Raw genomic sequence first — 20,981 nt, forward strand, 5'->3', positions numbered from 1 at the left:
TGTCCCTCCCCGCACATGTGTCTATATATACACACACACACACACACACACCAATGGGGCTATTGCTTCTTTCTCCTTCCCCATGAGCTATGGGTCTCACCTCCTTTCTCCTCCTCATGAGGAGGCAAAAAAGAAAAGATAAGATTGAGAGGCATCCTGGTGGCAGTAGACCAGGCACTAGGAGCACATCAGCTCTGCCAGCTAGGGGAATACAGATGCTGCTCTTGATCTTATTCTTCTATTTTGTTTTTCCCTCATGAGGAGAGGAAAGGGGGTGAGACCCATCGGAACGGGCACTGGGAATGCTGCTGGCAGCACCAGTGGGGCAAACAACCTGAACTGAGCTGAATTTGTGGAATTTATTCATTCAAAATTCAGTTTGCCCATCGCCACTGCTTTACACACACACCGCTACTCCACCTGGTTGACCTTCCCTCACCTGAGGGGGGTTGGACATGGCTCCTTCGGGGGCCTGTCAATACAAGACAGCAGGACTGTTACAGATAGAGCAATTTCCTTATGTGTTTATATTATTTTCGGCCTGAATGGTACATAAGCTCTCCAGCAGGGAGATGTGATAGATGTGAAACCTGGAAGTTCAAAAGACTGTATCGAAAATGTGCCAAACAAGTATGGACTTCTGGGACAATAAGTGTTAAGTGGATTTCCTGGGGAATTCCTAGGCAGAGATTATGAATGCAGATTTCCCCACCTCTCGTTATGCAAAAACCCAGCCTCTTGAAGCCTAAGGCAAGGGTGATTATCTGTTACAGAAAGCCAAAATCAAAGGACTGACCTGTATAAAGAAACAGCTGATTTACCCACCCTTCTTTCTGGTCTGAGATGGATATAAACTTGTAACCCCGGGGAAACCTGTAAACTTCCAGATGCTTGGTCAGAGTTGGAGTGATCTCTGGTAGCTTTTTAGCATGCATGTAGCTTCTTTTATTGTTTTAATGTTTTCCCCTTAAGAATAAATGTGCTTGTTCAGAAGAAGTTATGTGGTAATTTATAACTATGGACAATACACCAGTCATAGCCCTTGGCAAGAAAGCAAATCGCAGGCACTGGCCTTTTTAGGCTGTCTGGTGATATCACAGTATAGATCAGGGAGCGGTGCAGCCTTAAAATCCCCAGTCAAGACGGAGTGAGAGACCAGTTGCTGCCCAGGAAAAGTGATGGCTGGGACCCAGAAGCCTAAAGTACATGCCCTTTGTGGACTATGGTGGGGGAATACAGGTGCAGTTGCACGAAACTGTGACAAGGGTCACCAAACTGTTCCCCACCCCATCCTCTCCCTTTGTCCCCGTCTCCCTCCAGTTTTCTTTATTGCAATGCCCTAATCCCCTATTATCTGTAGATCTGACACCACTGCACAACTAATAACCACTCCATATAGAGTACCAAGAAATAAAAACACTACTGCTTCCATTTCAAAGACCTGTGGGTTTTTATGTATAAATAGTCATCAGTTTTCAATGCAAACATTAAAAAAAAAAACCCAAATCCCAATCAAATTTTCACCCAAATAATAAATGGTTTCCACAAGCTCTCACTAATCAGTCTGGAGGGAGCTGCTGAGAATCCAGAGGGTCTGTCTCACAAGCTAACTTCAAAAGGAGAAGGAATTTTAATCACTTACGTTGTCAGAAAACAATCTGACAGTCCAGTGTCTGATTCAAGGAGGAGATGTGCATTCTCTTCACACAGAGATAGAATAATCTATTATTAGTACAAATATTATCTTGAGGTTGTCCAGACTTGCATATGTACTGTTGAAGTGCTGAGATGGGGCAATTCCATAGAATCAGAATATTCATAAGAAATAATACAAACATAATGTTCTGAATGCTGCTTTCAAGAGATTCTGTGGCCCAAGCCACAAATTTAGGAGCTACAAAGTCCAAGAAAAACATTTTTAGAATGAATTTAGGACTCATGAAAAGGGCCTGCTTAAAATACCTAGAGAACAAAATCTTCAGTTCATGAGACATGGCACTCCAAGCTTCCCCACTTTGCTAGGGTAACTCACCCATGGTCTATACCTTTTGACTTCAAATGGATATAAAATGCCATTTGAATTAATGTTTGTCTTTATATAAAGGGTCAACTAGTTGTCCAGCTGAAAGTGGATTGAGACCATCAATTCATTTCACACAAGCCACTAAACAGATGCTAACTTTTGTTTGCTATCAGCATGGTCAGATTAGATCTGAAGTGTAAGTCTCCATATGCTATTATCAATCACTTGAGCCATCCAGTAATCAACATCTAGGAGAAATCTAAACCAGTCATGATTATTTATCAATAATGTTCTCAGTGCTTTACAGACATGCAAGAAGTAATGGTCCTTGTCCCTAAGAGCTTAAAATCTACATAAAATACTTTCAGAAAGTTACTTGTGACACAAAAAGGGGAAATTCAACCTAATAGGCCAGACTTCTCTGTCAATCAAGAAATTACTTCCCTAGCTTCTATCCCAAACCTGGGGGAGAGAAAAAAAATCTGTGGTACTCTCTCCATGTACGTAGAGCTGTATATATCTATCTCAATAGGCCTTTTCCTTCCTGGAAATCGGAATCCTTCTTCAACTTGTCTGATGGTCTTTAACCAGCTGGCTATCCCTGCCCATTGATCAAGCTACAATATTGCTGGCCTAGCACTTGTGATCTGTTGTTGAAGGATGCTGAGTCAAAGTAGCATCCCAATTTGTTGGAGTTTACTCTGGAGGTGGAGCAATCCACCCATTAAAGCCTCTACATCACTCCTATCTCTGTTTCCAACCCTGTTTGAAAAGTTTAACTGCTTAAACGATAAGCCTAATCCTTATCAGTTTCTGTTAATGATTAAACTCTGCCCAGGGGCTCTGCTGTCACCCCATGCAGAGTCCCAGGGATGGGGCTGGAAGCTGGGACCTCCAGGTGCGGAGCCAGCAGTCAGGACCCCACCTAAAACATGGGGGTGCTGCAGCACCCACCGCACCTCTAATTTCCCAGTTAAACATTTAACCGTGTAACCGATAGAATTTTAATCAGTTACATGGTTATTGTTTTTACATGTTATTTACATCCCTAGCTTGAATCAGTTTCTGAACTGGTGACAAACAAGTAATAGGAAAAGGAATTTCTTGCCTCCACATTTTTTTGGTTGCATCTATGCCAATAACCACCCATCTTGCTATTGGCCTTTGACGAGCTTAAATATGTCAACGTCTCAATGTTCAGGACATGTTTAGGTTAATCTGTTATCAGGCTGTAGACACAGTTCATCTTATGGATTTTCTCAAGGAGAAAGTTAACTTGAGAGGGAAGTACTAAATGCTACAGGAGGCCAAAAATCCTCCATGATTATCATTTTCCTGAATGAAGATAGGGCACCAAATCAAGAGGCCGCTCTGAGGGAAACCAACTCACGGACTGCCTACAAAGAAGGATTTGTCATACGTCAACTAGATGACTGGATAATTTGATCCTACTTCTTCCCAAGACTGCTTTGGAGTCTCAAAAAACACCCCCAAGAGCACCCCGTTCCCCCCCCCCCGCAAAAAAAAACAACCAAAAAACCCACAGGTAGTTGATGACTTAAAAATTAACAGGGAACTGATGTGACTCTGTTCCAATGTGAGGATTTTAGTAATGATATGTGATCCTAGTTATTATATACATGTTGTCTGGACTTGGTCAGCCAAATAAAATGTATTTGTCAGATGCAAGAGCAGGAGAGGACATATTATTACCCCTTTTCAGAAAGCTACTTTGAGATCTATGGATGAAAAACAATATATAAAGGACAGGCAACCAGTCCTGAAAAACACAAACCCAAACCTTCTGCTCAGATTGGTTACTATAAAAATCTTCTTCCCACTCCAAACTTAAACCACACACACACTTTCACCTCACCCCTCCAATACCTCCTGAACCTCTTCCACCCATCTCACCCTCCAACAGACTCCACCGTCTTTGCTCTCTCTCTGCTTCTCCATATTTCTGGAAGTGCTGAAATGCCACAAGAAAAGCATTTATGTTTATCAGGATGGCAACTTAACTCACTCATTCGCTCTCTATTTAGACACTCTTATGAGCAGCACCACAGTAGCTACATGCCTCCCAAACATTAACAATGTTGTCACAACACTCCCAATGAACTGGGGAAGTATTATCATTGTACCACCTGGGTAACCTTTTGAGGTTCACCAGTCATTATTTTGAGAACTAGTCCCTGGGGACAGGTGTTAGGATTTTAGTTTTGTAACAATATTTGTTAGTTACTGTGATACAAAATATACTTTGAACATTTATCATTTTTAAATGACAATAACAATCCACACTTTTATCTAGTGCAGCGCATTTTCCAAGCACATTACAAATATTATCTAAGTCACCTTCGTACCAACCGTATGAGGAAGAGTAACTATACTCTGGATTTTACAAATGGAGAAACTTAGAAAGAGAGAATCAAATTCAGCCCTAGCATAAGGAGGTACAACTCTCATTAGCTCAGAAAACATTGCTTCAACTTCTGCAACAGCTGAATTCAACCCAGAGAGATTAAGTGAATTTCCCAAGGCCACACAGCAAATAAGTAGAAGAGTCAGAATTAGAACTCAGGAATTGCAGGTCTTTGGTCTACTACATTATACTACCTCCTGTTCCTCTTTCATTTTTTGTTCAGCGGTATAAAGCATAGTTAGGAGTTAACTACTCCTACAAATGAATATTCATGTACTAAAATACAGGGGAGGAAAACAATTCTGATATGACTTACATGCCTTTTGTGTACAAACTGGATTATTTCTCCAATGTGCTATAGCAAATGACAGAAATATTGACTGATAATTGCTTACTCCTGCATGAAGTTATCCTTTGCCATACTGATAAGGACATACACTAAATTTCATTGACACTACATGTGTTACACTATTATCTGGGAAAATGCAAACACTGACAAGTAGTAAATGTAAATTGATTCACAACCCGAGGTGAAATTAAAACAGTCTCTTCGCTAGTCCTTTTAGCCTTCTTAACAGACAAGAGTGTGTGGTATCAGGTCAAGCAATAACCCACTATTTTCCTTATTATTGCATTTTATTTAATTATATTCTCCAATAGTATTTAATTATTAAAACAGGGTGACCCTCTCCCCCCAAAAAGACACGTAATTTCCATCAGAGAAGCTCCAAGGTTAAGTGCTAACACATTCAGAGACAGTGTTTCACAGCTCAGATCGAGTTGAGTTCTGATGTTTCTCATCTCATATTTTCAGTTCTAGTAGTTCAAGATCAAGAAATTGCTGCAAACTGAATAGGATTCCAGACACCATCACATCAAAAGAATGGAGTGTCAATATTTTTCCAACCACATAAATGAGCACAGCTACTGAGTTTCCTTCTATTCTTTGGAGAGAAACATGGGCCACTGTGTAGGATCCTTCCTAAAGCTTTGAGATGTAATCCTCCTTTCATTAATGACACACGGATGATCACACTTCTACAGTCGGACACAAAAGCTAAAAACTAAGAACTAATGCCAATAAAAGTTAAATGAGGAGTGAAAATCTTTAGGTCTAAACATACGTATTAATTAAAATACTGTTGAGAGAGCATTATATTTATATAGATATATAACATGTCACAGTGATATCCATTTGATAAATTACATAACTCCTCACGTTATATATGTGGAGGTGTTAGCACTGGATAAACTACAAAGCCCTATGATAAATTACAGAACTATAATATGTTAGCACCTCCAGCAATGGTCAGATTTCAGTGTCCTAGGATGGATGTCACATGGACCACATTAGCACAGAACAAAATGTAGCGTTTCATATTGCGGTAACTCCAAAAATCAAAATACAGCAGCACAGGACTAAAACGATACACCAGTGAGCAGATTAAAAATAAGCAATACCTTTTAATAAGCAGCATAAACATATGTACTCTTGTACATATATATAGGCTTGGAAGGATTACATTTTTATTGGTAAATGTCAATTTCACTGTACTCACAACCCGATTGAAAAAACGTAATCAATTTACAAATAGGCAATGTAATAAAAATGCTGCTTGAGAACTTCAGAGTTTAAGTATATTTGCTTTGTGTATTTTGACATATGTTGACAATTTGTATTTTATCGGTGATAAAACTTTAACTTTTTAAATCTGTGTCTACTGGCATTTAAATAATGGTCTGACTCTCCCATGTAACTGTGAAAATTTAAACTGATAATCAAAAAAAGCTTAAAAATAAACAAATTCTGCCAAGCCTCTGTGTGCGTGTATGCACACACACAACAATCTCTAAATCTGCAGAAGTAACTCATGCCTTTCAGTTTGCGCTTACAGCTCTAATAAGTGTTTTGAAGAGTGGATGAACAATACGTAGTAGGATCTGCTCTGGACAGGTCTCATCAACTTACTGTGTCCTACAAGCAGGGGGAGAGACCCGAAGCACACGTTCTGCTGCTCAGCAAATTTAATTCCCCCTAATAGTAACACAAGGGGCAAATCTCCATTTTGAGGCCATCTGTCACTCATAATTCTACAGTAGTGCTCCATTCATTGTGCCTAGGCCCACCACACACAAAACTTCCATTGACTGTGATGGGAGCTTCAGCTGCAGGTTTCTGTCTGTTATTTATACCTCAATAACTGGAGAAAACATTCATTATACTACTCACTACATATACTCTATAGCACAGTCCTTGCAAATAGCCCTGGAGTACAAGTGCTTATGTTTTCAGCACTTGAGACAAATTCATTTCTGAATCACTTTTAAACAAACTTCTGTTCCCCAGAATAGTAACAACTTATACATAATTAATTTATTACCCAACTTTCCCAAAAGGCTATGTCATTGTTCAGTGCAGACTTTTTCGTATTATATACAGAACAACATACATTGCCAAGTATCTGAGACACACACACACAAAACCACACTCATTTACCACTTCAACTTCTGCCCTTCAGGCATTTCATAAGTAATCAGCGCACAGTCCCAGGCGCATTAGGTAAGGGAACAAAAAAACAGAAATATAGCATATACCAAGGCTTTGAAATGTTAAAAGTATTGCAAAAAGCCATGACCTCCATGGAAAGCATTCCACTGCAAGCCACTTCATGGGGTTTGTTGTTGTTTATTTATCAGCTTTTGAAATCTCCAAATTTGCTTAGGAGCCTCAAAATACAAGTATAAAAATGGGGCAGATCATCCTCCACTGTAAATCAATCTAAATTGAGGATGTGGCACTCAGCACCTTACAAGATGGGATCCTGAAACAGGATATTTGCATTAGCTTATAAATCTGTCATTCTCCAAGGACTCGTTTAACCTTGGTTGGAATTAGCAAAGAAATAACTGAACTCTACGGCAGAAATCCATCATGTAACATAGCTAAAAAAATCAAGATTACATTTCCATCTAAAGCAAAATGCCACGCACAAAACATTTCTGCATGCAGCTATGTCAAGCAACTGAGGGATGACTCCTTAGTCATTGATACTTTGAAATCCATTTGTTCTTCTTTTTACTTAAAGCACACTATTAATTTTTCCCTTTCTGAAATCTATTTCAAGAACAGGTCAATCCTTCAATGAAGGATCTTGCACATTCATTCTGAGGAAATGCCTTTTATCTTACTGGCACATTAAAAACTGATGAATGAAATGACCCATATTATACATGGCAGGAAATGCAATAAGGTTAGCATAATTATTTCAGAACAATTCAGAGGGGGCTGACTACCCTTTGAGGCATTTAACCAAGACAGCTTATAATTAACAAATTGATACATAATTATTTGATACATTTCTCATTCAATACTTGTTCATATCTTCAATTATTTGTTCTAAAAATTATGCAAATTAGAGTTGAGCTCAAAGAAATTATATCTGCCCCCTCCACTTTGTATATATAATCCTGACAAAGTCTTTGTAATTTACTGTGTATATCAAAGACGAAAAATAAAGCTTTGTACTTCCGGCAATGGTTCAATCTACCATTTTTTTTCACACAAAATGCCATGCAAATTGTGTCCAAAAGAAAAGTAGGGCTGCATATTCTGAACCTTCCCTGTCTTAAAACAGACTGACAATGATAGTTTTGTGCTCAACATTTGAACATGAAGGGTTGCATTTTCCAGTGGCAATATGGGGGTTTTAGCCACGTGTTTCCCCTTGAAATCAGAATCATGCTGCTAAAATTTCAAACAATGTTTTAAAAAGTTACCCTCTGCTCTGTATGACCTCTGCTCCAGGCAAGGCAGATCTGAGTGTAAATTACACACACACAAAAAGCCATGCAATGTAGCTCCCCTGTGCAATTTGCATTGGATTATATAGTCTGGATCGAATTTGGACCTCGTTACACTGGTGTAATGCCTCTGGTTTTTGTGGGGTTACTGGCCCTGCATGTTCTGCTCTCACATCACCACCATAACTCCACTGACATCAATGGAACGCCAGTACAAGATTAGAATCAGCCCCAGAGATTGTATTCACAGTCACCATCTTGACATGGAATTGGATATTGTGCTGCTGTGCATGAAGGACGGGGCAGATTATGCTGTACCACTCGATACCTTTGCCACTAGAGCTGAGTGAATAATAGAACATTTTGGTGTGATGGCTGAACAGAAAAATCCAAAAAGAATTACATTTCAGGTCAACTCCAACTGGAAATTTTTCAGTTTTTCTTGCTGAAACTTAAAAAGGTAATTTCATTTTGGGTCAAACAAAACATTTAGCTTGAACCAAAATGCAATTATTTTGAAGGGTTTTTTTAGTTTCATTTCATTTTCAGGTGTGTTTTAACCTCCCCCCCCTTTGTTTTAAAACAAATTTAGTCATATTTCAAAGTGAAACATCATTTTGAAACAAAAAGTTGAAATATTGCATTTTTTAGAAGTCTAAACAAAACATTTTGTCTTTTTTAAGTAAGTCAATTTTTGGCCAAAACTGTTCGCCAGATTTGACCCTAATTCTCTAATTGTATCAGGGAACCCAAAATGGCATTTTCCAGCAAATAAATTTTGCCCAAAAATTCACCCAGATCTAGTTGCCATGTAGATGCATATATTATAGCTCTATGAGGTGATAATATATCCACAAAATATAACAATATTGATACTATAAATCAGTCATATAAACTACACGTTAGCTGGTGCTCCAAGGAAGAGCAAACAAAACCTCCTCCTCAGGCATCACTATAGAGATACCAATATAGAACAATCCTCATCATCAGGACATGCTGGTGGGGACAGTTCATTCCATTTAAGCAGGTTTTCCATTAATGGAAGATACTGTTTCATTGTTTTGTTTTGGGAGCTGCAGAACTACACAGAAAACATATCTGTCCCTTGAAAAGGTCCATGCAGTTGGGAGGAGGAACTGTCTGCACTGGGATAGGGCCTGAGCAGCTAAAGCAGAGCTATTAATATGAGCCAACCGATAGAATCAGTATTAGATTCAGGCACAGAAGAACTAAGCACCACTCGATCTGAAGTGGGGTCCCTATTAAAGAGGAGTAATTGCCACTAAATATTTAGAGTCCTGCAGCCTTTAGGCAAATCGCCCCACTGGAGATTATGGGCAGCAATATCTCTAGTGTAATGTTGTTCTCTCAGTCTCCACACTTTCCATTTTAATTCCTGGATTGCCCATATATTCACTTGACTCCTAGTGCCATGCAAATTCTCAGTGAATTGGTTGTACATGGAGAGCCTGAAATATGAAGAGACTTGCAAAGGAGAATTCCTGCCATATATTATAAATGGCCCTGAACAGTAAGAGAGAAATATCAACAGCATTGTTTTTTTGCATTTTAACAGCAACAGCTTTCCAGGTAAAATTCTTTGGTCTCTCACATTCTGAAAACTCCTAAGTGTGCGTGTGTGTGTGTGTGTGTGTTGCTTGCCATATTATTAGGTGGCCGCACACTCAACCAGCCTAGCTACATTTCCCTGTTGTCACTCTTATCTGTGTGTGTATGTGAATGCAGCACTCATGAAAGGCATCAGACTAATAGCACTAAAGACTAGAATTCTTCAGTGAAACAATTTTTTCTTCAGAAAATGCTGATTCCCTGAAATAGAGACAGACCGTCTGATTCCCCGCCCCCAACAGCTGGTGATCTGGGCGCTCGGCCTCAGGCACAGCAGGGACTTGAACCCAGATCTCCCAAATCTTAGGTGAGTGTCCTAACCAGGCTATTGGTTATTCTGGGGTAGGTGTGTGTCTAGTGTTTTCACTCCAATGCAAAACAAATTTCAAAAAATCACATCCCCAAATGTTGGGAGATTCATCCCTTTAGGGCACAAACATTTTACAACCCCACTTTCAAGATTCCTTATTTCTGATGTAAAGAAGTTTCAAAAATAAAAGCGAGGAGACACCAAATTTGTATGAATGTAAGGAACTTTGAGACTAATATAGGTGACATCCCTTGAACTGAGGCCCATTTGAGAGAGATGACCCTAATCTAAAAGCATTACTTCTAGTCTGTGTGATTTCCATGCCAGTTCACTCTTTGGACTCTCTTATCTAATTGGTTTTTATACTGTAGACATTTGCCCACAGAGAAATATGCTAACCCTTCCAAATTCATTTGCCATAGACCACTATACTGCCATAAGATGGTTATTCTGCCTCTTACAGAAGCCTCCCTGCATGGCTTGCTGCTGTTACGTACATCCAGGAGCATATATTTAGATGTGAATATTCTTTCTAATTAAAGGAAATATAATACTTAAGCCCACCAGGGCTTGCTCTACTCTTGATGAGTATGTAACTCCCAATAAAGTATTGCATGTAGACTTTTAATTTAGTGGTTTTTGCCCAACCACAAAGAAGTTTCCATAGAATAAAACCCCATGTAGACCACTTGTGTTTTTAAAAGTGTGGAGAATAGTTTGAGATTGTATTTTGTAGTTTCCAGGCCTGCCTCTATCTCCTAGTTAAAGCAGGTGGCCAGGGTGCTGATCTGATGATGTAGGGGGAGAGGAGAAGTTGGCAAAGAAACGCCCCCGGGCAAATTTTTAGAGTAACATTGCACATGTCTATGTGCACACCCACATTGCATGTGTGCGGGGTTGGAAGCACCCAAATCAGGTGTGTTCAGAGAGCTGTGTGTGCACCCAATCCTAACTTGAGCATGTGCATTGGGCTGTGGGCTTGTTCAGCTGTAGATATTTGGGCCAGTAAAGGCTAGGAAAGCTCTTCTGCTGATAGAAATGGTGCCCTCCGGCTCTCCCATTGAGCAGCCAGTTTGGACAGACAGGGATGTGGGGGACTGACTCTGAGTGCTGTTGGAAGGGAGGAAGCACTGAGCTGAAAGAGAGGGCTGCTGGCGAAGGTTGCTCTGATAGGCTGGGCGGGCTTCTGTAGCTGCACTGAAAGCAGGGAGGAGGAGAAAAGCCTTTGCGATGCCCATGGTGGGACAGCTAGAAGAGCCAGCTCTTTCTCCCAGCGGAAGCTAAAGCATGCTTCCCTCACCTGTTTCTCTCCTGCCACCTGCACGTGTCTCTGGATGTGGAGGCAGGAGCTGCAAAACAAAAAATGCAATCCCCAAGTATTTTTCCACATTAAAAACAATACACCCAAGTTGGTTGGGTCTTGCGCTGTGGAAACATTCTCCTCATTAAAAAATGTACCTAGGCTAGAGAGACCTCACTTGAATACCATCATTAAGGTCCAAACCTACTCACTTTACATCAGCTCCTACAGCCCTCAACAGGAGCTTTACATGATCAAAGTGAGCAGGATTTGGCCTGTAATGTTAATGTGGGTCATACTTGTACCTCAGCAGGAGATTATACCTTACAGTATGGAAAAAATATCACATTAAGACCATGACCCTACAATGGTGTTTACACAGGCAGGCCCCTTCCCCTGCTGGAGCTCCACTAAATATAATAGGAATTCATGAGGGTGCAGGGTCTGCCGTCCTGCAGCCCATTGCAGGACTGGGAACTAGGAGAGCATCGTAAAGAAAAGAATGGTCTTACCACTTCTGGGAGCAACTTCATCGCAAGGTCATGGATGGCTTTGACCACTATACATACAGCTGAAAGAAGAAATATCACACCCAAGATGACACAGGCTCTGAAAAGAAAGAAAAGTTGAGAGCTTATTTGGAGCTTTCAGACCTTCTGATTAACAACACAGTGGACAACATTAATGATCCTTGATATGGAGGAGCTAAAGAATGAGGGCTTGGATTAAAGGCTGGAACCAGAAGAGAATCCCAATTCCTTTTCACTTCTTAAATGCTGGACAAGAGTTGGAAAAGATTTGGCAAGAATAGCTCTGACTCTGTGTGGACAGGCCTCTCCAGTCTAAATCCCCTTTCTTACTGGAGGATGATGGGAAGATATTTGGAGGATCTAGATGGTAACATCACAGGAACCTGACACCTGAGCTGCAGTTGTCTCTTCCCCAACTTGAAGGAAGAGAAGATTATGAATCCCAACTGGTAACCAGAAGAGCTATGTTTCAGGTTTTATTATCTTACAGGATGTCCATGGATCTAGTAATGCCTAGAAGCCCCAAACAGGGATCAGAGTCCTATTGTGCTAGGTGATGCACAGAACTAAAGTACAAAGGCAGTCCCTACCCAAAAAAATACAATCTTGTTGTATGCCAAAACAAAACAGGTGAAGAAGGCAAACAAAGGGAGCTAGAGGGATGAAGAGAGAATGAGGCAACAGTGAAACAAGCACGTTTTGAACAGGAAGTAGTCATAGTTCAGACTTACAATGCACACAATGGCCACTCCCAATTTCAAAGCAAGAGCAGAGACAAAACTCCTATTTCTGATCCAAAAACACAGGGCCCCACCTCCTTGAATTGGAAGAGACTCGCCTTCTGCAGTTAGTAGTATAGGGCACGGACACACAGCTGATTCCTTCCAGTAGAGGAAAGTGGTGCACCCAAATACTAATCCATCCATTACAGTATCAATACATTTATAGCAATACTCAGTTTGATTCTCTTGGTAAATCTACTTTATTAGAAGTATTCTGTAGTCGGTACATAAGAAGTATATAAAATACAGCAACAGCAAATTTAAAACAGTACAATATTTAAAATGCTAAATATTTGTAGAAATCGGATTGCTACAAATATATTTTTCTTTAAACTTTGCTAAAAGAAAGTAGCAATTTTCTTTGTCCGGTATTCAGTGTCTTGGCGCCTATCTGTTAGAACAATCTGAGGATGCTATAATTAGAACAGCACTGTGCTACTATTTTTAACAATTTAGACATCAGCCCATCTGGCAGTTTGGCAAAACATGTTACATTCACATCAAGCTCGGTTTAGGGACTGCAATGTGATTGCATTGCTCTGCTAAGGTCAAGAAATGCAGGTGCAGCAATGGGGTAGATGCAGCATTCCAGCACTTCGTTCACTAACAGAAGCAGAGGGCCAGATCCTGAAGTGCACTGAGGCCACTTTCCACCACCCCCTTGACAATCTCTGGCCACGGAAACTTTGAGTAAAGGATGCAGTGAGGATCACCTTTATGCCAGGATGCTCCTGCAGTGGTCCAGCGCCAACAAAGAGGCTCGTATGTCACGCATCCTTCTTGCTGATGGGGTAACAGGGACTTGGTAACTGGAAAGGAGGACACAACTTTGCTACACTAGTCCTGGAGTAGGTGTTCGGCTTTTTGAGGTGTTTGCAGCCTGGGGTAGGTTGAGCAGGCCCTCTTAGTCTGCTCTACCACAGTACATGGTGGAAAGTGTGCAACTGGGCGCTTTACCCCACCTTTGCACACCACTCCCAGACGTCTGCTTTGTGCATTTTAAGAGTACCCAAGATCTGCCAGTAACCTTTAGGTAGAGGAATAAGCAAGTAGGATGGATTCTATGCAGATCTGGAGCACTAGGTCATCATCAGCCTGCATGGTTTTACACTGACAAGTCTGATTTGCAGAGGAGATGTAATAATGAAAGCAAAGTAGATCATTTCCGAAGGGGAGTGAAGACTTGCAAAGGAGAAAATAGAGGGACAGTGAGACATCTCATCACGGGTTTCCTAAAAGCTCCTGGTTCAATAGTTGACTAACTCTCCTAGATTGATAATTTCACTTCATCAGAATGAATCAGTGAAAAGGAATATAATCAGGACCTTCTACACTCAGTATGAGGTGGAAAAGTTTTTTTATTTTCAATATCACCTTCATGTGTAGTATTAGATATTTTATTTCATAATTTAGCATTGATGTAAGGTGTCTCACATTAAATAAATCCAGGAGGTAGGTACCATAAGTGTGATTGTTCCCATTTAATGGATGAGGAAGCTGAGACCAGGGACCAAATTCTACTCACATAGGTGTAAAGAAAGAGTTGTGTCATTTATTGAGAGCAGATTTGACCCACAGAGATTGAGCAACTTGCCTAAGGTCACCCACTGAGTCAGTGGCAGAGCCAGGCACATCTTTATTTCATGCAGGACCATGCTGCTGACTTTTTATTTAAAACAAAAGTTAGGGGGAAACTTTTATTGTTATTCCTGACAGGTTAAACCCCAGTCAATATAAATGCATGTGCTGGAATCAATTTGCCCCTGCTAGTCTAGACTGTAAATTACACTTCCCTGTATCAATAGGCACTGCTCCACCCAAGGGGATTCTCCCTCAGGGAAGGGGATATATTCTTTCTACCATGCCTTCCCTTAGTAGTTCTGGGGAAGGCACTTTTAACTGACACCAAGGGCTCCACAACACAGACTGCCTAGCGGGCTCACTGAATCAGTGCATGCCTTGGCCACATTAGCTACATCTTTTTCTTGGCCAGTGTTGCCCAGTTTGGGGTTGTTCTGAACACTGCAAGTACTCTCACCCCAACTCAGCAAACCCAACTCCCAGTGCCTTGTACCATTGGTTATACCAGGAGAAGCAAACACAATGTAATCTATCCTTGAGCTGTTTGTCTTGCTCCCTGGAAAACCTGTGACCACTGGTAAGTGGTGCATGACTTGGGATCTTAACCAAACTGTTTTGAACACATATAAAGCTTCAATTGAAACTGTGTCTAAAGATTTGGGTTGGTTATGATTGTGTCATAAAAGATCCCTCTGCTTCTACTTAAATTGAAACAGTAAAAAAGAAAAGGAATACAAGGGAGAAATAGTGGGACAAAATGGGTAAGAGATGTTAATGACATAATAATTAAAATGTCAGTAGCAGGGAGAAATGTAGTTTTGTCTGTTGGTTTGAGTCAGCATTCAGTCATCTTATTTTGCAAAGATAGTATATCGGCTGTGAGACTCTGCAGCCATACAAAATTCATGAGTATCTTTACGTGTATAGTGCAATACTTAATGGCTAAAGTACACCTCTCTCTTCTTCCTGAGTACATTAATTTGTCTGCAACAAAGCTATATCATCTTCTTTGAACTACCCATTTGCCAGGAAACAAAATCTTGTCTAGACTAGAAATCATACAAAATTCCACTTAAAAAAAAATGTGCAAAATGAAGAAGCCTTGAAAAATTAACACAAATTTTTAACTGTAATACAAAATAATAGTACTGTAATTTTACTCGTTTACTTGCTTTATATCTATTTTCAAACCATCCAAACTATAAAAACTATAGTACAAGTATGTTAACTCCCATCTGCTAACAATTATTTGACTACTTTGCAACTAAATAAAATGTTTCCAGATACTAGTGCAGTCTGCTAGTACTAAGGTGCTAGGCAAATACAATTTCATTGGTTCTCTGTTATGAGTCTGGATGAGCCAGCTCACATTACTAAATAATTGCAAGCCAGATGGGAAGTTGTCTACAGAATTACATATAAAAAGGTACGTCTACGTGGCATTCTCTTTTTGGTTGTGTGCAGAGTACATATATGGCTAGCCCCACTAGCATGGATATAACTAGCAGTGTAGATGGTGATGCACCGCTTGGGTGAGTAAAGACACTGCTGAATCCTCTGGGTGTATGTACCCTACAGGATTCTCTACTCACGTAAGTACTGCCTGCCGCAACTACACTGATACTTTTAGCAGTGTAAAAAGAAAAGGAGTACTTGTGGTACATTAGAGACTAACCAATTTATTTGAGCATAAGCTTTCGTGAGACTAACCAATTTATTTGAGCATACAGACTAACACGGCTGCTACGCTGAAACCTGTCTTTAGCAGTGTAGTGGCACACTGCCTCCCCACTGCTGGAGGCTTTCGCCACCACAGGGAAAGACTCCAGCAGCTGGGAAAGACGCCATCACCAGGGAGACAGCAGGGAAGGACAGGCAGTGAACCTTTCCCTGCCACAGTGAAAGACTCCGTCAGAGGGGAAAGGTTCCAGAAGCTCCCTGCAGTGGGGAAAGTTACACACCACCCTGTGAACAAAGTCTGCATTTCACTGAAGCATGTAATTATCCACACCCTACACACTGCCGCAAGAGGCATGCAGTGTAGACATAGCCAAAATGTACAAAGGAGGATCACTGCAGTTCTGAGACTTGATTCAAAACCTACTGAAGACTTTTCATGGGAGTTTTTCCACTGACTACAATGGGAATTGGACTGGGCCCACAGCAAATAGTAGCGCTCTCTCTTTCTCTCTATGTGAATGCTCACAGAAATTAGTATATAGCGTAGTGACATTGCCCAATGAATCTCATCCATAGCTAGTGTACATATTCCCCAGCAAAACAACTTTAAGAGTGGGCAAAAGTTCTGAAGAATTGTTGGTTACTTCAGAGAATCACCTCATTTAGAATGTTGAATTTTAAAAAAAACTTTTCAACCATTTGAAAGGCAGGAAACTCGGAATTAAAGTTCAAATAAAAAAAAATGTTGGAAAGTCAGAGCATTCAAGATCACCACCACACTGTGTGGCTGACGTGGCTTTATCTGTATTACATCTGATTTTTGAATCTTTGAATTGTCTTTCCTTCTTCATGTGTGTTGAGCGAAATGCTTAACCATTCTCCGTGATATATAGGAACCATTTTCCTCAGAACTGATCAGTGTAGTCACCTCTGGGGAAGGAGCGCAGCCCACACGTCACACCACTTGATGGAAGTGCAGTGAACAAGCATACCATATCTAGCTGAATTGCCAGGAGAGCTGAAGAATTGAGGGTAATGAATTAGCCGTGCTGAAATTCTGCCCTGTTACTGGGATTAATGCTGCTACCTTTCTTGCTGACATTAATGCTGCTACTCTTCTCAAGAGTGTCAGGGCATTTTTAAGGACCTTAGTTTTTTCTCTCTTCTGTAATAAACTACCAGCAGCATAGTGCCGTGCTCCCACACTCAGGTATTAGTTCTGAACAGTAGACACTCAGAGGAAAGAGTTCAATTTACTGAATTGCTAACATTACTTCTTGCAGCACCTATTTCCCTCAGAAATCTTCTATCCAAATATTAACCAGACATGAATCTGCTTAGGTTGAGGTGTGACAAAAGGATTTTTAGAACATTGACATTTTTTAAAAGTAGCAAAAAAACATTGCTCTAACATTCTTCCACCTATCTACTACTCAAACCAATAGCTCTGTAGTGGGAAATGACTTGAGTGTAACAATGGCAGGAGTCTATTATGATATTTAAATATATCAGATGTGAATAGTGATTGAAAAGCATCTTCTTTCTTGTAAAAAGTCCTTTACCATATATTGATGAGCGAGATTTATGGAAATCTAAGGAAACCATGAGGGTCATTTGAATCAATAAGATGCATTTTACAAATTCTTTAAGTATTTAGATTAAAAGTCAATGAAGTATGGTTTTATTTGTTCCTTTTAAACAAATACATAACGGAAATTCACACAAGGCAAATTAAGTTTAAAAATACATTCAAGGCCAAAAAAAGCAGGGTGACTATTGTAAACTGTATCCATTAAAATATGGACACAAGGCATTTGTCTGTGCAAGTTACACGGTGTGAAATATGTCACTGTCCCCACAAATGGGTACTTATGTTTACAATTCCCAGTTTAGGAACTGATCCTGCACGTTTTTTCTTGAGCAGAATTCCTATTGATGTCAACAGAGGATCAGTCCTTTCATAGGTGTTGCACAAGCATGGCTGCATTTTAAGAGGTCAGGTCTGATATCTGGACCCTAGAAGTCATACTTAGCAGGATAAAAGTCTGGACATTCAAAGGTAAGTCTGGGAATTCTGTTTTTAATGTGCTGCATTATCCTTAAGTATTGCAGTTGTCTACAAACAAGAAGTGATGCTCATTACCATATGCAGGAGTTAGAATTCCAGGATATAATGGAATATATTAAGGATGGAATTTCATCCTTAACTCCTGATTTTATTTGGTGTTCTTAATTTGTTTCATAGAATCATAGAATATCAGGGTTGGAAGGGACCTCAGGAGATCATCTAGTCCAACCGCCTGCTCAAAGCAGGACCAAACCCCAACTAAATCATCCCAGCAAGTGTTTTGTCAAGCCTGACCTTAAAAACCTCTAAGGAAGGAGATTCCACCATTCCAGTGTTTCACCACCCTCCTAGTGAAAAAGTTTTTCCTAATATCCAACCTAAACCTCCCCCACTGCAACTTGAGACCATAACTCCTTGTTCTGTCATCAGCTACCACTGAGAACAGTCTAGATCCATCCTCTTTGGAACCCCCTTTCAGGTAGTTGAAAGCAGCTATCAAATCCCCCCTCATTCTTCTCTTCCGCAGACTAAACAATCCCAGTTCCCTCAGCCTCTCCTCATAAGTCATGTGTTCTAGTCCCCTAATCATTTTTGTTGCCCTCCGCTGGACTCTTTCCAATTTTTCCATATCCTTCTTGCAGTGTGGGGCCCAAAACAGGACACAGTACTCCAGATAAGGCCTCACCAATGTCGAATAGAGGGGAACGATCATGTCCCTCGATCTGCTGGCAATGCCCCTACATATACATCCCAAAATGCCATTGACCTTCTTGACAACAAGGGCACACTGTTGACTTATATCCAGCTGCTCGCCACCGTAACCCCGAGGTCCTTTTCTGCAGAACTGCTGCCGAGCCATTCTATCCCTAGTCTGTAGTGGCGCAAGGGATTCTTCCGTCCTAAGTGCAGGACTCTGCACTTGTCCTCGTTGAACCTCATCAGATTTCTTTTGGCCCAATCCTCTAATTTGTCTAGGGCCCTCTGTATCCTATCCCTACCCTCCAGTGTATCTACCTCTCCTCCCAGTTTAGTGTCATCAGCAAACTTGCTGAGGGTGCAATCCACACCATCCTCCAGATCATTTATGAAGATAATGAACAAAACCGGCCTGAGGACTGACCCTTGGGGCATTCCACTTGATACTGGCTGCCAACTAGACATGGAGCCATTGATTACTACCCGTTGAGCCCGACAATCTAGCCAACTTTCTATCCACCTTATAGTCCATTCATCCAGCCCATACTTCTTTAACTTGCTGGCAAGAATACTGTGGGAGACCGTGTCAAAAGCTTTGCTAAAGTCAAGGAACAACATGTCCACTGCTTTCCCCTCATCCACAGAGCCAGTTACCTCGCATCCACAGAGCCAGTTACCTTGTCATAGAAGGCAATTAGATTAGTCAGGCATGACTTGCCCTTGGTGAATCCATGCTGACTGTTCCTGATCACTTTCCTCTCCTCTAAGTGCTTCAGAATTGATTCCTTGAGGACCTGCTCCATGATTTTTCCAGGGACTGAGGTGAGGCTGACTGGCCTGTAGTTCCCAGGAGCCTCCTTTTTCCCTTTTTTAAAGATTGGCACTACATTAGCCTTTCTCCAGTCGTCCGGGACTTCCCCCGATCACCATGAGTTTTCAAAGATAATGGCCAATGGCTCTGCAATCACATCCGCCAACTCCTTTAGCACTCTCGGATGCAGCGCATCCGGCCCCATGGACTTGTGCTCATCCAGCTTTTCTAAATCGTCCCGAACCACTTCTTTCTTCACAGAGGGCTGGTCACCTCCTCCCCATGCTGTGCTGCCCAGTGCAGTAGTCTGGGAGCTGACCTTGTTTGTGAAGACAGAGGCAAAAAAAGCATTGCGTACATTAGCTTTTTCCACATCTTCTGTCACAAGGGTGCCTCCCTCATTCAGTAAGGAGCCCACACTTTCCTTGACTTTCTTCTTGTTGCTAACATACCTGAAGAAACCCTTCTTGTTACTCTTATCATCTCTTGCTAGCTGCAACTCCAGGTGTGATTTGGCCTTCCTGATTTCCCTCCTGCATACCTGAGCAATATTTTTATACTCCTCCCTCGTCATTTGTCCAATCTTCCACTTCTTGTAAGCTTCTTTTTTTTGTTTAAGATCAGGAAGGATTTCACTGTTAAGACAAGCTGGTTGCCTGGCATATTTACTATTCTTTCTACACATCGGGATGGTTTGTCCCTGTAACCTCAATAAGGATTCTTTAAAATACAGCCAGCTCTCCTGGACTCCTTTCCCCCTCATGTTATTCTCCCAGGGGATCCTGCCAATCAGTTCCCTGAGGGAGTCAAAGTCTGCTTTTCTGAAGTCCAGGGTCCGTATTCTGCTGCTCTCCTTTCTTCCCTGCGTCAGGATCCTGAACTCGACCATCTCATGCTCACTGCCTCCCAGGTTCCCATCCACTTTAGCTTCCCCTACTAATTCTTCCCCATTTGTGAGCAGCACATCAAGAAGAGCTCTGACCCTAGTTGGTTCCTCCAGCACTTGCACCAGGAAAGTCATACTATTTGATGTAGGCTGGCAAAGTTACAATATTGCTCTATAATAACTGGATATGTTTGCTCAGAAAGGCTGGAGTGCTAAATATTTCTCTTTCCCCTTATTTTTAAGTCTCTCGAAAAGAAATTAAAATCTAAATGCACCATATTAAATGGTGGAAAAAACAAAAGTGCATTTTCTTGTAAAATATGGGAGTAAATCATATTTCTTATTTGGTATGTTAAAATTTAAACTCTTCACTTCGTTTTACCCAAAAATAAAGGTGTTATTCCTTTGACACAGCCTAAGTAGAGAGACTGTGCTGTGTTTATTCTGCAGCCCCTCGTG

General features: G+C 40.9%; 1 protein-coding gene across 1 annotated transcript in view; it reads right to left on the bottom strand.

The window, feature by feature from the left end:
* TMEM163 (transmembrane protein 163) overlaps window positions 1-20,981 on the bottom strand; it is a 158,318-nt gene that overhangs the window by 31,138 nt on the left and 106,199 nt on the right. The window contains exon 5 of the mRNA XM_073305305.2: window positions 12,001-12,097. Coding sequence (XP_073161406.1) covers window positions 12,001-12,097 — 97 coding nt within the window. The remainder of the gene's footprint in view (window positions 1-12,000; window positions 12,098-20,981) is intronic.

This window comes from Lepidochelys kempii, chromosome 11 (genome assembly GCF_965140285.1).
Source record: "Lepidochelys kempii isolate rLepKem1 chromosome 11, rLepKem1.hap1, whole genome shotgun sequence".
Classification (NCBI taxonomy): domain Eukaryota; kingdom Metazoa; phylum Chordata; order Testudines; family Cheloniidae; genus Lepidochelys; species Lepidochelys kempii.